The sequence below is a fragment of the Rutidosis leptorrhynchoides genome, chromosome 3 (genome assembly GCF_046630445.1).
Source record: "Rutidosis leptorrhynchoides isolate AG116_Rl617_1_P2 chromosome 3, CSIRO_AGI_Rlap_v1, whole genome shotgun sequence".
Classification (NCBI taxonomy): Eukaryota; Viridiplantae; Streptophyta; class Magnoliopsida; order Asterales; family Asteraceae; genus Rutidosis; species Rutidosis leptorrhynchoides.
In genome coordinates, this window is record NC_092335.1 from 207,056,019 (window position 1) to 207,072,594 (window position 16,576).

Genomic DNA, 16,576 nt, shown 5'->3' on the forward strand with positions numbered 1-16,576 from the left:
TATTGATTAAAAACGTTCCATATTAATTGATTTCGTTGCGAGGTTTTGACCTCTATATGAGACGTTTTTCAAAGACTGCATTCATTTTTAAAACAAACCATAACCTTTATTTCATAGATAAAGGTTTTAAAAAGCTTTACGTAGATTATCAAATAATGATAATATAAAATATCCTGTTTACACACGACCATTACATAATGGTTTACAATACAAATATGTTACAACAAAATAAGTTTCTTGAATGCAGTTTTTACACAATATCATACAAGCATGGACTCCAAATCTCGTCCTTATTTAAGTATGCGATAGCGGAAGCTCTTAATAATCACCTGAGAATAAACATGCTTAAAACGTCAACAAAAATGTTGGTGAGTTATAGGTTTAACCTATATATATCAAATCATAATAATAGACCACAAGATTTCATATTTCAATACACATCCCATACATAGAGATAAAAATCATTCATATGGTGAACACCTGGTAACCGACATTAACAAGATGCATATATAAGAATATCCCCATCATTCCGGGACACCCTTCAGATATGATATAAATTTCGAAGTACTAAAGCATCCGGTACTTTGGATGGGGTTTGTTAGGCCCAATAGATCTATCTTTAGGATTCGCGTCAATTAGGGTGTCTGTTCCCTAATTCTTAGATTACCAGACTTAATAAAAAGGGGCATATTCGATTTCGATAATTCAACCATAGAATGTAGTTTCACATACTTGTGTCTATTTTGTAAATCATTTATAAAACCTGCATGTATCCTCATCCCAAAAATATTAGATTTTAAAAGTGGGACTATAACTCACTTTCACAGATTTTTACTTCGTCGGGAAGTAAGACTTGGCCACTGGTTGATTCACGAACCTATAACAATATATACATATATATCAAAGTATGTACAAAATATATTTACAACACTTTTAATATATTTTGATGTTTTAAGTTTATTAAGTCAGCTGTCCTCGTTAGTAACCTACAACTAGTTGTCCACAGTTAGATATACAGAAATAAATCGATAAATATTATCTTGAATCAATCCACGACCTAGTGTATACGTATCTCAGTATTGATCACAACTCAAACTATATATATTTTGGAATCAACCTCAACCCTGTATAGCTAACTCCAACATTCACATATAGAGTGTCTATGGTTGTTCCGAAATATATATAGATGTGTCGACATGATAGGTCGAAGCATTGTATACGTGTCTATGGTATCTCAAGATTACATAATATACAATACAAGTTGATTAAGTTATGGTTGGAATAGATTTGTTACCAATTTTCACGTAGCTAAAATGAGAAAAATTATCCAATCTTGTTTTACCCATAACTTCTTCATTTTAAATCCGTGTTGAGTGAATCAAATTTCTATGGTTTCATATTGAACTCTATTTTATTAATCTAAATAGAAAAAGTATAGGTTTATAGTCAGAAAAATAAGTTACAAGTCATTTTTGTAAAGGTAGTCATTTCAGTCGAAAGAACGACGTCTAGATGACCATTTTAGAAAACATACTTTCACTTTGAGTTTAACCATAATTTTTTGATATAGTTTCATGTTCATAATAAAAATCATTTTCTCAGAATAACAACTTTTAAATCAAAGTTTATCATAGTTTTTAATTAACTAACCCAAAACAGCCCGCGGTGTTACTACGACGGCGTAAATCCGGTTTTACGGTGTTTTTCGTGTTTCCAGGTTTTAAATCATTAAGTTAGCATATCATATAGATATAGAACATGTGTTTAGTTGATTTTAAAAGTCAAGTTAGAAGGATTAACTTTTGTTTGCGAACAAATTTAGAATTAACTAAACTATGTTCTAGTGATTACAAGTTTAAACCTTCGAATAAGATAGCTTTATATGTATGAATCGAATGATGTTATGAACATCATTACTACCTTAAGTTCCTTGGATAAACCTACTGGAAAAGAGAAAAATGGATCTAGCTTCAACGGATCCTTGGATGGCTCGAAGTTCTTGAAGCAGAATCATGACACGAAAACAAGTTCAAGTAAGATCATCACTTGAAATAAGATTGTTATAGTTATAGAAATTGAACCAAAGTTTGAATATGATTATTACTTTGTATTAGAATGATAACCTACTGTAAGAAACAAAGATTTCTTGAGGTTGGATGATCACCTTACAAGATTGGAAGTGAGCTAGCAAACTTGAAAGTATTCTTGATTTTATGTAACTAGAACTTGTAGAATATATGAAGAACACTTAGAACTTGAAGATAGAACTTGAGAGAGATAAATTAGATGAAGAAATTGAAGAATGAAAGTGTTTGTAGGTGTTTTTGGTCGTTGGTGTATGGATTAGATATAAAGTATATGTAATTTTGTTTTCATGTAAATAAGTCATGAATGATTACTCATATTTTTGTAATTTTATGAGATATTTCATGCTAGTTGCCAAATGATGATTCCCACATGTGTTAGGTGACTCACATAGGCTGCTAAGAGCTGATCATTGGAGTATATATACCAATAGTACATACATCTAAAAGCTGTGTATTGTACGAGTACGAATACGGGTGCATACGAGTAGAATTGTTGATGAAACTGAACGAGGATGTAATTGTAAGCATTTTTGTTAAGTAGAAGTATTTTGATAAGTGTATTGAAGTCTTTCAAAAGTGTATAAATACATATTAAAACACTACATGTATATACATTTTAACTGAGTCGTTAAGTCATCGTTAGTCGTTACATGTAAGTGTTGTTTTGAAACCTTTAGGTTAACGATCTTGTTAAATGTTGTTAACCCAATGTTTATAATATCAAATAAGATTTTAAATTATTATATTATCATGATATTATCATGTATGAATATCATCAAATGTCTTTACAACGATAATCGTTACATATATGTCTCGTTTAAAAATCATTAAGTTAGTAGTCTTGTTTTTACATATGTAGTTCATTGTTAATATACTTAATGATATGTTTACTTATCATAGTATCATGTTAACTATATATATATCCATATATATGTCATCATATAGTTTTTACAAGTTTTAACGTTCGTGAATCACCGGTCAACTTGGGTGGTCAATTGTCTATATGAAACATATTTCAATTAATCAAGTCTTAACAAGTTTGATTGCTTAACATGTTGGAAACATTTAATCATGTAAATATCAATCTCAATTAATATATATAAACATGAAAAAGTTCGGGTCACTACAGAAATGGTCGAGCTTTTATAGTATGGCCTGATTTCTCCTTCCATGCGATCGCATGGTTTCATGGGCATATGGCCATGCGATCGCATGGCCAACTGTCACCAGCCTGGTTCGTTTGTTTTTATCTTTGTCGACATAATATAAATATTAATATATAATATATATAATTTATATAATTAATTATATATTATATTAAATTCACGTGCATAGTTGACTTGTAATTTTTGTTCCGATATGTCGTACGTCGTCACTCGACTTATGTCCCGGTTCCGGTTTCTCGAACGCATTTTCGTACGCTTAGAAAACTTGCATTTTACATTTCGTGACTCGTACCTTTGTCAAAATATAGTCTTAAATCATCCATAAACTATACCACTGTAGCAATTCACTGTCAATTTTCACTGTAGCAAATAGTGATTTTCAAAAATACTGTAGCATTTTGGGTACTGTAGCAATTTGAAAATGTTACTATCGTTTACTAAATAACTTGAAATTATATATATGTATATATCTTTTTAATATACATAAATCAGTTTTTAAATACACATTGGAAGTTATTTATAAATAAATTTTAATAATAAATATTTCAACTTATCATATATATTCAAATAAATATTTAAACCAATAAGTTTAATGTACGGTATCAAATAATTAATACATTGTTACCTTTTCAAGTTATAGTATATATGTATCTATTTACATATAATTGTTCGCGAATCGTCGAAAACAACCGAAGGGTATTTAAATATATAAAAGTAGTTCAAAAATTTTGAGATTCAGTTTTACAGACTTTTCTTATCTTGTCGGAAATGTTAATCATACAAAGATTAAGTTTAAATTTGGTCAGAAATTTTCGGGTCATCACAGTACCTACCCGTTAAAGAAATTTCGTCCCGAAATTTGAGTGAGGTCGTCATGGCTAACAATAAAAATGTTTTCATGACGAATATGAGTTGATAAATAGAATTTTTTTTTTATCACCGTTGAATAATATGGATAAAACAATCCAATTACTCGAAGCGTATAAGAGAAGTTATCGTAATAGAGTGAAATGAAGAATAGAGATGCGTCTTATCTTTTGACGTAGTAACGATTGATTTCCGGAATTTAAGGAATAGAAAATCTTCATAATCTAAATAAGATTTGATTCTTCGGAATTTAAGGAAATTAGGATTTCCTTTGATTAAATGCGTAATCTGCCTCGATTGCTATGTCTGATATTTCGCTATAAATTGACCTCTTCCGTTTCATTTATTTTCACCACTCCTATAATCTTCTTTCTTCCCCAATTAATACATTCAAAAGATTGTGAAAATGCTCAATCCAGTTCTGGTTCTTGACCTAATATTGACGTTTGCCACAATCATCCTTCTTTTCCAGCTCCCACCAGAAGAATCTGTTTATTTCTATTATGCTCTAGGGATTGTTGTATTTATCATTCTCCCGTATCTTTATATTGCTATACGCATTGATATACATGGTTTATAATATATGTGTTGTTGTCAGGCTTTATATTTTCCCTTATATTTAGGAGCTCCATGCTTTCATTTTTCCTTCCCGACTTCAAGTCAAGCGAATAATATATGTGTTTTAGGTGGGTTAAAACCATCTTTTGTTCAGGTGACATTTTTGACCCATTTACATATGAACGGTTCGATTGAGGTTATGTCTGATTCGTAGGTTTTTTCAATGGGCTGTTTGGGTAAATTTGTGAAAGTTTACTTAAAAGGAAATTAGACAAATTGACCGAACGTATCAAAAGTTACCCAATGTAGCATTATACCTACCATAAAAAGTATTATTAAAATAAATTCATTTGGATGATATGATTTCTGTAATCATATTTGATGTAGTAATAATTGTTATCAGCAATCTAATAAAATCCTGAAATCTAGGTTCCTTTTGTTACCCTTGAAGAAGCAGCTTCAAAGGTTGTGATATTGACGGACAAGGAGATGGGCGTTGAATCTGAACATGGGATATGATCGAAACTGTAATTTTGGATAAATTAAAATTAACCACAATCTTGGAGCATTGCAAGCCAAGGACTGTGCAGTGCATTGTTGGATTTAAGAGGGTGTTATGATGACTTTGATGAGATTTTGAAGGGGGTTGAGGAAAACTTGATACAGAAGCTGGTGGTGGAAGTGTTGCCAGTTTGGAGTGTACACAACAAAAATGTATCCGTTAAGGCAATAACGATTAGCCAAGGAGCTGGTTTGAAGACCTTTGAACATAAAGAAGACAGTAAAAATGTATTACTCGAGGGTTACTTTTGATGGAATAATCGAATCAAGCGAGCGAGGAAAACAATCCAATTTTGATTAATTCGATTGGCAGCTCAATTACGAAACAGTGTTTTGCAGAATGTAACAATATAGGTTGTGCTAAACTGGAAGTCTGCAAGGGAAAGAAGCTTTGTGCTATAATCCATATGGAGGTGACTATTTTGAACGATTATGAATGTCAATTTGGGTGTGTTTTATATAAACGGGCCACTTGAATCAAATCAAATTCGAATATTAGCTAAAAAAAAGAGGGAACAAGTCATATTGGTTGAGAGTCATCCTAAGTTGATTTTTGATGTGTATTGGTGGGCTAGGCTTATCTGCTTTTTTGTAGCTTTTTAGTCTAGTTGGTTGTTGTATGGCTATAAGATTTACTTGTAGCATTTGAACTCATTGTATCATTCTCTTATTCTTTATAAAATTACCGGGTCATCCCTTTACCCCCCCAAAAAAAAAAAAAACTTGATTTTTGATTCAATACTTATCAGATTGATTATAGGGACACGGAGTGGGGGAACACACACCCACTCCGTGTGCAGTTACAGTCATTTTGTATGAAATATTAGCTAACGAAAATGCTCATTTTTTTTTACGAACTATAAAAAATCGCCTCGGAAAAATAAAAGGTTGCAAAAAATGCCCTCTTAATTCGCAAAGAATTGATGCATGATTCTCGTTCATGACCGAGAAACTTCAAACCATGACCGCGAAATTTTAGGTCGCAACCAAAAGTTAGATTACTCTGGTAACCATACAACTCGTGTATATATTTTTAGCAATAATGATTGCTTTATACAGCTCAAGCTAATAGATTCAAAATGTGTTTAAGGGTTAGCCGGCCCTACCCATTTCAAACTGTACTTTTATTTGAAATATTTCGACTCACAAGTCACAAGCCACTTATTTTTGGCGGTCACTGAAAATATTATAGAGCTTACAGTAAAAGAATACGAGTATATCTGTTTCTCAAATGTTGCTAGAAAAGGTTCAAAATCCATATCAACAAGGAAATAAAAAAAGTTAGTAAGTTTGAGCTTAAAAAACAAACTGGCAATCATTTACTTTTTGGAACAAAGGGAGCATTAGATGAGAGAAACCTGTTTAATGCAGAATAAAAAATATCATAGTTTTTGTATGTATTTCCTATTTGTTCTAGTGACATATAAATAAATTCAAAATTAGGCAATTGAAAATAAGTTTTGTGTAACCCTTCATTTTTAACGAGAAACACCAAATACGGAGTAGTATTTTTGTCTGGCCCCTAACCCTCGCTGGGGCGCATCCCCCTTGATCCATGCCACGAGACAATATTTAGTTAGCTCGAACCAGCGTGACTTCGCACTCTTTAAACTCATTAGATAACTATTTTACAGCATATCTTTTAACTCCTTAGACCATCTTTATCCCTGAAAGGGATGATGGGCTTGTTGCTGGGTAGGGTGGGGTGCTTGATGAGCGTGTTGACATACCGGTGTGTAATGGGGTGGAGTGTTAAGTGGCGTGTTGGGTGATGTGTTAAAATCTGATTGGAAGTTGGGTGAAAAAGGGGATAAAAACTAATTAAAAAGTGGAGAAAATACCCAACACGCCTAAAACTTTTACGTGCTCACTTGATGCACTTGACCAACATACACACCAACACGCCTTGTTATGGGGTGCTAGGTGGCGTGTTGGCCAACACATACACACCAACACGCCGCATTAAAGGTGGTCTTATGGTGAGATTGGAGAAACTTGTTGTCCGGTCAACTTAAGTGCATGTAGATATACTTTAAGGACTAAATACGTTTAAATAAGAAAATGAAAGGGTTAAGTGTGTAAATGTCTAAATAACTGTAGCTTAAATCAAGCAGACTCGACTCAAAGTTCACAAACTTTCTTCTTGCTTCCTTCAAAATTCATCTACCATTAGCAAATGGAAATTCAAAATCCTGCTGCTGCTGCTGCTCAAAATCTGCACTCAAATTCAAAAAAGCGCAATGCTTCTGATTTTCAAGAATCAAATTACTTCAAGATGCGTGCCCTTGTTAAGGATCTTCGTCCCCATTTTCTTGAGGTACTTATTCAATCTATAACAACAGCAAATCTAAAAAAAAAAAAAAATGAATTTTTTAGCTTCCGTATGTTGAACAACTTTTTTATAAACCTTAATTTCATTTCTGTAAAGTTTGTTTAGTTGTTTTTCATCTCTTCTGTTAGTTTATGTTTGTTATGATTTGATTAGGGTTTTTATCTGTTTACAGAAATTGATAGCTTTGCCCTAAAAGCTACAATTTTTATCTTAGCATTTTTTATACTGATTGCAATCTATGATTTTTATGGTCATGTATGAAATCATTTAATTTGAATACCAAAACGAAACCGGTTTAAAATCAAATCGGATTTGAAAAGTAGTTTTTTGATCTATAAAATCGTAACCAAATTCAGCATTTTTGGTTTTTGGGTTTTTTTTTTTTTAATTCAAGTTAACCAAATTCAAAACTGAATTGAATTTAATAAATATCATTCTTTTTGTATATTAACATATATGTATGAATTTTTGAATTCGGTTGAAAATTTGAAGAGTTAATAGTTTTGAAAAATCACTAAATTTATTAATCACGTGACTGATAAACAAATGGAAATTCGCATACATCCATAATTTTCTTGCTTTGTGACCCTAATTTGACTAAAAAATAATACATATTAAATCATTAATGGTTAGGTTTATGGAATTTGTATCATATCATATAATCGTGTATAGTTTGTAGTTTGTATTGTTTTGGATGTATGAATTCGGTTTTCTGCCTGGTTTTAGGTTTTACTACGAGAAAATTTTAAAACCGAATAAACCAAACCTATTTAATCGAAAAAAATTATAAACCGAACAGATGAACACCCCTGTGATCTCACTTATATAGGCATACAGGTATAGTAAACAATTTGTAATTTATTTGGAATTTGTCACATATTTCCTTACCAAATGGATTAGGGTTATTCAAGGAAAGTTCTGTTTGAATTGCTCGTGTAATACCTTAACCTTATGCTATTAATGTTGTGAAAATTATTAAAGAAGACTAATGTGAGCACTATTTACATTATTGGTCAGATTATCTTTAACTTTTCATTAACAGGTCAATACATGCATACCATATTTAAATTTACTTTGAATATGTAGTATTTGTTAAATGTTGATATATCGAATGTGTGTATCTCATGTGATTCAAGCAAATTTAGATATGGCTATGAACATGGTTGATCAGTATGTGACTCATTTTTTGTTCGGATTAAAGTTTTTTTAGCGACAACAATGAGTGTCTAGAAAAACCTTGTAACTAGATTGAAGCGAAAGTCTTATGCTTTTAACTTATTATCTCCTTCATCTGGTATTAGAGTCTTCTTTTGACTTCTTTTTGTCGTGTGGGTTGCATATATCTTGATGCATATATCTTGATTTTCTATGTCGGAAACTATAATCACTTTTGAGCTTTGACTTTTGAAAATCAAAAGTTTACTTCATTTTTCTTTAATTACCTTGAACTCTGTCTCACATGATTCAGTAACAATTGTGAACCTGCATCAAAAAGTTCTACCATGTACTATAAGCTTTTCTTTTTATAATGCGCACAATGGTTTATCATCAGTTCACTGTTTTATCCGATTAAAACGTGATTTTTTACATTTTATGGTTGGTTTCTCTTATCTTAAAGGTTCTTCGGACTCCAGACTTTAAGACTTCCAAAGCTGCTTCTGAAATAAACCAACGTAAGTCTTTGTAATAATCTGATGGTTTCAAATGAATCCATTTATATTTTTATATAAGCTGCGACAAGTTACGCCCATCTCTTTATCAATTGGTTTAACAAGGTTATGGTTTATCATAAACGGATCAAATTATTAAGGTTAACTGAAAAGGGAATGGGTTGCACGGGTCAGATGTCCATAAAATTGTATTAAAATTAAGGGTTAAAGCTACAAATAGGCCATATACTTTCACTTTTGTTCCATTGTAGACTATATGCCCCATAAAATACTAGTGTAGGCTATAAACTTTAAAATCGTATGTTAATGTCAACGAACAAAACTTTTTTAAGTGGAAAAAAACACGTGCTGGCGTGTCGTCAAGTATGTCGCTGACATGTCATTACACGTAGGATTGAGATCTTCTGTATTTAATCCCCCATGCTACAAATAGTTCATATACTTTCACTTTTACTCCATTGTAGGCTATATACTTCATAAATTACTAGTGTAGGTCATAAACTTTAAAATCGTGTGTTAATGTAAACGGACAATAAAAAAAGAAAATATTGATCCATTTCAATGTCATCTTTAAAAGAAAAAACGTTCCACATAAGTATTTTAACCGGTCCGTCCATCCGGTAACAGGTAACAATTTGTTTACATAGATACACGATTTGAAAATTTATGAACTGCAATGGTATTTTTTTGGGTTATATAGCTTACAATGGAACTAAAGTGAAAGTATATTTAGCTTAAATTGTGTTAGTTATTTTTATTTTAAGATGGTCTCTAAAAAGACAACTTACCGCACGTAGCAATTATTATTTCATGTTTTGACCTGTTACCCAACCTGCAGAACCCACCCATCCTCCCACCTCTAATATTATACGTAGTATAAATTTGTTACACTATAACATTTTAAAACATTCTGCAGAAATGAAAGTCTTGATGAAGCTATATGAAGATATGACATCGGGTACAATCACCATGGACAAATGTAAAACCGAAGCTGACTCAAGTCATGATCAGAAAAAGCCGATTGATCTTAAACCGACAGAAACTCCATTAGAGAAGGAACAAATTTTCATCCGAAAACCTTCAGAGGAGAGACATGTTCCTACTGAGAAGCAAGAAGTGTCGGTGGGTAGTTATGTTGTTGGTGGGTCCGCTTTTGGTTGGAATTTCATCACCTACTCAACGAGTGTATTAGCAGCTTATTATGGTAGAACTAAAGAGGATTTTCGGGCAGCTAATCCGATACAACCTAAACCTTTGTCCGAAGAAACTTGATTAGCGTAGTTTCGAGGTAGGGTATACAGTTGACGCCTGTTTTGATCGATGAGTATTTGCATCGATGGTCTGTATGTTTCTACTTCAGGATGTGTTATGGATGTAACTTGATAGATATTATATTATCTTATTTTAATGGTTTATGTTTTTCTTGATATGTGCTTCATTTAATGAGTCTGTTATATTTTCTATTTTTCGTTTAATTGATTTGTGCAATTGTGGAAGAGACTAGAGGTGTTTGATGAAGTAAGCGATGGTGTTGAAGGTTTCAAAATGATGCACAAACAGAAAACATAAGTAATAAACAAGTATTTAAGTTTAAAGAAAATTCTATATCTTCAAGTTTTCCCTGAACTTAACTTATTGTTAATAATCTTTATACTCATATAAGCTTAAACAAAAGGTACGGAGTAGCATGCAAGATTGTTTTGATGTTGCATTTTATGCAAGCAATGTTGTAAGTTTTTTAAGATGTTAAAACTAACTTTATCAGATTCTGTGATATTCTTGAATGTGTATTAGCTGCTTTGCGTCTGAAACAATTTACTGAGTACTAAACTTTAGGACTTAACTTGGTAAATAAATAGTATTAAAGGTAATAAACATAATAAACAAAAAAGGGTCCATAGCTCAGTGGTAGAGCAATTGACTGCAGATCAATAGGTCACCGGTTCGAACCCGGTTGGGCCCTTAAAATTTTAATAATTTTTATCCTTTAATTTCTTTATATACAATCTTTTTTCAAATCTTTAATGTACCAACTTGTTTTCTTTCTTAAGAGCTGAACAAAGTACCAAATTGTAGAAATTGAATTAATTAACTACCCATATATCAAACTGTAGCTGTTTTATCAATTAACTACCCATATAAATCTTAGTTTTGTATTTATAGCATAAAGTGATATTTTCACCAACAAAAATGATGAATTCACTACAATTGTGCATTATCCTTTAATTTTCTTTATATACAATCTTTTTTCAAATCTTCAATGTACCAACTTGTTTTCTTTCTTAAGAGCTGAACAAAGTACCAAATTGTAGAAATTGGATTAATTAACTACCCATATACCAAACTGTAGCTGTTCTATCAATTAACTACCCATATAAATCTTAGTTTTGTATTTATAACAGAAAGTGATATTTTCACCAACAAAAATGATGAATTCACTACAATTGTGCATTAAATGCTTATACAGTACAAATAATTAATGCGCAATTGTAGTGACTTTATTTATAAATTTTGACGGTGAAAATATAATGGATTTTTTTAAATAATGTTTTTTAACATTGTTAACAATAATAGAAAAATGGAAAAAAAGTTTTATAAAAATGGGAAAACGGGAGTTTGAAACTCCGGTTTTGTCAAAACCGAAGTTTTGAACTTCGGATTTGTCCCTTTTTCTGCAAATCCGGAGTTTGAAACTTCGGTTTAGGGTTTCGGTGTCAGGTAACTGCAAAATAGTTAATGCGCAATTGTAGTGGCTTTATTTATAAATTTTGACGGTGAAAATATAATGGATTTTTTAAATAGTGTTTTTTTTAACATTGTTTCCAAAAATAGAAAAAAGGGAAAAAGTTTTATAAAAATGGGAAAACAGGAGTTTGAAACTCCGGTTTTGTCAAAACCGGAGTTTTAAACTTCGGATTTGTCCCTTTTTGCAGTTACCTAACACCGAAACCCTAAACCGGAGTTTCAAACTCCGGATTTGGAGAAAAACAATAAATCTGAAGTTTGAAACTTCGGTTTTACTGTCTGCAACACAGCAATAATGGACTAAAACCATATCTCATCATTATCAGATTTATTATTTTTTTACATTTATTTATAGCACCATTATCATCAATTCAAACACAACATCACAAAGAACATAATTACATCTCAAACACAACAAACTGAGTTTCATATATCAACAAAATCATCCTTTGAAATTACAATAAACACTAATCTCACATTCAAAAAATGACTACAATTCGTGTTTGGGGAGGCCAAATTTCTTTATAAAATGGTTGGCTTAGTGTTGATGACACAACAAATAGAAGGAGTTTTGTGTTGAACACCAAGGTTAACAGTATGCAGTTAAACCAAATGGCTTATAATTATGTAGGGGCAGATCAAAAATCACATACGTTGAAAATGATCTTGTGAGTTCTTTTAAATAGAAATGAATGCAAAAATGAACTTAGCGACGACTACACTTTGGAAACAATCTATTTTATTTCTCAGAATGATCTAACCTATCAGGTTCAAATTAAAATTAAGTGTGAGGAACGCTTTCAACCACACAAAGTTCAGGTTTTTTGGATCTTATTCAAACTGTGGAAGGTGGTCCATTAACATCTCACAACCGGTCAACGGTTGTTGATGATGAATAACAACGACGAGATGAAGAATAACAACGACGGGATGAAGAACATAATGTAGTAGACTCGGATGATGGTATGTCCACTGCAAGCGACAATACAGTTTCTCATTATAGTGTTGAAGAGAATGTTTATGGTGACGAAGGTAGAGAAGAGGAAGTGGAACCATGTCCGGAGCCTGCCCCAGTTTCACGTTTCGGGGTTGTTAATGAAGGTGAAGCTAGTAATACTTTTCCTTTCTATGATGACCAAGAAGCTTCATGGATTTTTTATGATAAAGAGACCAGTTTTATTACAAAAGGAATGATGTTCCAGAACAAATCCAAACTTATATATGCTGTTCAAAAATGGAATATAAACAATAATATAGAAATCATTGTTAAAGATAGCAGGTCGGGTTATTGGCAAGAAAATTGTAGAACAACTAGCCTAAATTATAAGGGTCTACAAGAAAGATACTATTGTTGCTGGAATGTAAGTGGTTCATGTCAAAATAGATCCAGGGTATGGAAAATTTCAAAATGGAAAGATGAACACACTTGTTATGGAAACGTCTTGGAAAACAACAACTGTTGTTTAACCTATAGCTTAATTGCTAGTAAAATAGTGAAATTTCCCATCAAGTAAGTTTAAACATTTCTTTTCATGTTAAAAACATCCAAGCACAAATAAAAAATACATGGCATGTGGATGTGCATTACGCTAAAGCATGGAATGCTAGGCGTATTGCAATCGAACGATTGTTTGGAACTTGAGAAAGTAATTTTGTTCATCTACCAAAGTATTTAAATGAATTAGTTTATACCAATTCGGATACAATTGTTAAGTTTCAAAATGGACCTCGAATTGAAGAAGGTGTCGACACATTCAAATATGTGTTTTGGGCATTTGGTCCAGTTATTAAAGAATATAAAAAGTGTATTGTGATCATTTGCATCGATGGCACCCATTTAAAAGGTAGTTACAAGGGTAAGCTGTTGGGAAAAATGCTAACAATCAAATTATACTCGTTAACTTCGCAATAGGTGATGAAGGAACTAACGATAGTTGGTCTTGGTTTTTGGAAATGTTCCAAGAACATGTTGATGGAAACATAAACTTGTGTGTCATCTCTGATCGACACTAAGGTATCCTACATGCAATGGGTGCTCAAACATATCGGTTGGGAACATAGGTACTGTTTGTGCCACGTTCGTAGCAAATTATTGAGCAAATTTAGTAAAGTTGCATCACTCAAACACTTGTGTTGGACAGCCGGTTTGACATCCAATCAAATACTCTATAAGAATTCCTTCAAAGCCATCAAACAAGCTAGTATAGAGGCTTGATAACATTTGCATGATTTAAGCATGTGGACTGTGTATAGGGATAAAGACATGAGTCATTGGGCTAACACAACAAAAAATATTGCTGAGTCCCTCAATAATGTATTACGTCATGCCCGTATGATGCCGATCAAAGCGTGTATTGAATATACCATTGACTACACCAGACAACACTTCTAAGATCAAAATCGAGAAGCACGTCAATGTAATTCAGCATTGTCCAAGGCCAACGAAGCATTGCTTCAACGACATCCCCTTCACCTTGTGTATTGGGGCTGGGGGTTAGGTCATGGGTTCAAGTCTCGCTCTGCCCATCCTATTAATTAATCTGGCCAAAATATGGATATCCATATTGACCCCAAGGGGTTTTCTCCCGGATCCATTCAGGATTCAAACCCGGTCTGCCTGCCTCCCGGATCCTATTAATTAAGTTGCCCATTGACGCCTTTGGATAGTAAATTTTTACTCGAATTAGCAAACGGTAAATTAATTTCAGCAGATAATATATGTCGGGAGAGAGAAATTAAACTGGGGGATGAAACGTTTAAAATTGATTAAATACCAGTCGAGTTAGGGAGTTTTGATGTAATAATTGGCATGGACTGGTTGAAAAGGGTGAGAGCAGAGGTCGTTTGTTACAAAAATGCGATTCGCATTATGCGTGAAAAAGGAAAACCTTTAATGGTGTACGGGAAAAAGAGCAACGCGAAATTAAATCTTATTAGTAGTTTGAAGGCGGAAAAACTAATAAGAAAAGGTTGTTACGTCATTCTAGCAAACATCGAGGAAGTTAAACCTGAAGAAAAGAACATCAGCGATGTTCCCGTCGCAAAAGAATTTCCCGATGTATTTCCGAAAGAACTACCGGGATTACCCCCACATCGATCCATTGAATTTCAAATAGACCTTGTACCAGGAGCTGCACCAATAGCTCGTGCTCCATACTGACTCGCACCCAGTGAAATGAAAGAATTACAAAGTCAGTTACAGGAACTTTTAGAGCGTAGTTTCATTCGACCAAGCACATCACCGTGGGGAGCTCCTGTTTTGTTTGTCTAGAAGAAGGATGGTACATTTAGGTTGTGTATCGACTACCGAGAGTTGAACAAACTTACCATCAAGAACCGCTACCCACTACCGAGAATCGATGACTTATTTGATCAACTACAAGGCTCGTCGGTTTATCCGAAGATTGATTTACATTCTGGATATCATCAAATGCGGGTGAAGGAGGATGATATTCCGAAGACTGATTTTAGGACGCGTTACGGTCATTACGATTTTATGGTTATGCTGTTTGGATTGACTAACGCACCATCTGTGTTCATGGACTTCATGAACCGAGTGTGTGGACCATACCTCGACAAGTTTGTCATTGTTTTCATCGATGACATACTTATTTACTCAAAGAATGACCAAGAGCATGAAGAACATTTGAGAAAAGTGCTAGAGTTGTTGAGGAAAGAAAAACTGTACGCTAAGTTTTCAAAATGTGCATTTTGGTTGGAAGAAGTTCAATTCCTCGGTCACATAGTGAACAAAGAAGGTATTCAAGTGGATCCGGCAAAGATTGAAACTGTTGAAAAGTGGGAAACCCCGAAAACTCCGAAGCATATACGCCAATTTTTAGGACTGGCTGGTTACTACAGAAGGTTCATCCAAGATTTTTCCAAAATAGCAAAACCCTTGACTGCATTAACGCATAAAGGGAAGAAATTTGAATGGAAGGATGAGCAGGAGAAAGCATTTCAATAGTTGAAGAAAAAGTTAACTACGGCACCTATATTATCATTACCTGAAAGGAACGATGATTTTGTGATATATTGTGACGCCTCAAAGCAAGGTCTCGGTTGTGTATTAATGCAACGAACGAAAGTAATTGCTTATGCGTCTAGACAATTGAAAATTCACGAGCAGAATTATACGACGCATGATTTGGAATTAGGCGCGGTTGTTTTTGCATTAAAGACTTGGAGGCACTATTTATATGGGGTCAAAAGTATTATATATACCAACCACAAAAGTGTTCAACACATATTTAATCAGAAACAACTGAACATGAGGCAGCGCAAATGGATTGAATTGTTGAATGATTAATCATATCCTAGCTAACTTATATTGTATTATACATGTATTCTAATATATTATGTAATCTTGGGATACCATAGACACGTATGCAAATGTTTTGACATATCATATCGACCCATCTATATATATTATTTGGAACAACCATAGACACTCTATATGCAGTAATGTTGGAGTTAGCTATACAGGGTTAAGGTTGATTCCAAAAATATATATACTTTGAGTTGTGATCTAGCCTGAGACGTGTATACACTGGGTCGTGGATTGATTAAAGATAATATATATCGATTTAT

The 16,576-nt window shown here is 33.0% G+C and overlaps 1 protein-coding gene and 1 non-coding gene across 2 annotated transcripts; both read left to right on the forward strand.

The window, feature by feature from the left end:
• The first annotated feature begins 7,398 nt into the window (after window positions 1-7,398).
• LOC139897178 (uncharacterized) lies at window positions 7,399-10,668 on the forward strand. The gene is made up of 3 exons (XM_071879851.1): window positions 7,399-7,556; window positions 9,190-9,244; window positions 10,158-10,668. The coding sequence occupies exons 1-3, from the start codon at window positions 7,416-7,418 to the stop codon at window positions 10,511-10,513; spliced, it is 552 nt and encodes a 183-aa protein (XP_071735952.1). The 5' UTR covers window positions 7,399-7,415; the 3' UTR covers window positions 10,514-10,668.
• Window positions 10,669-11,132: 464 nt separating this feature from the next.
• On the forward strand, window positions 11,133-11,204 carry TRNAC-GCA (transfer RNA cysteine (anticodon GCA)). Its single transcript has one exon. It is a non-coding gene; the product is annotated as a tRNA-Cys (tRNA).
• Window positions 11,205-16,576: the final 5,372 nt, after the last annotated feature.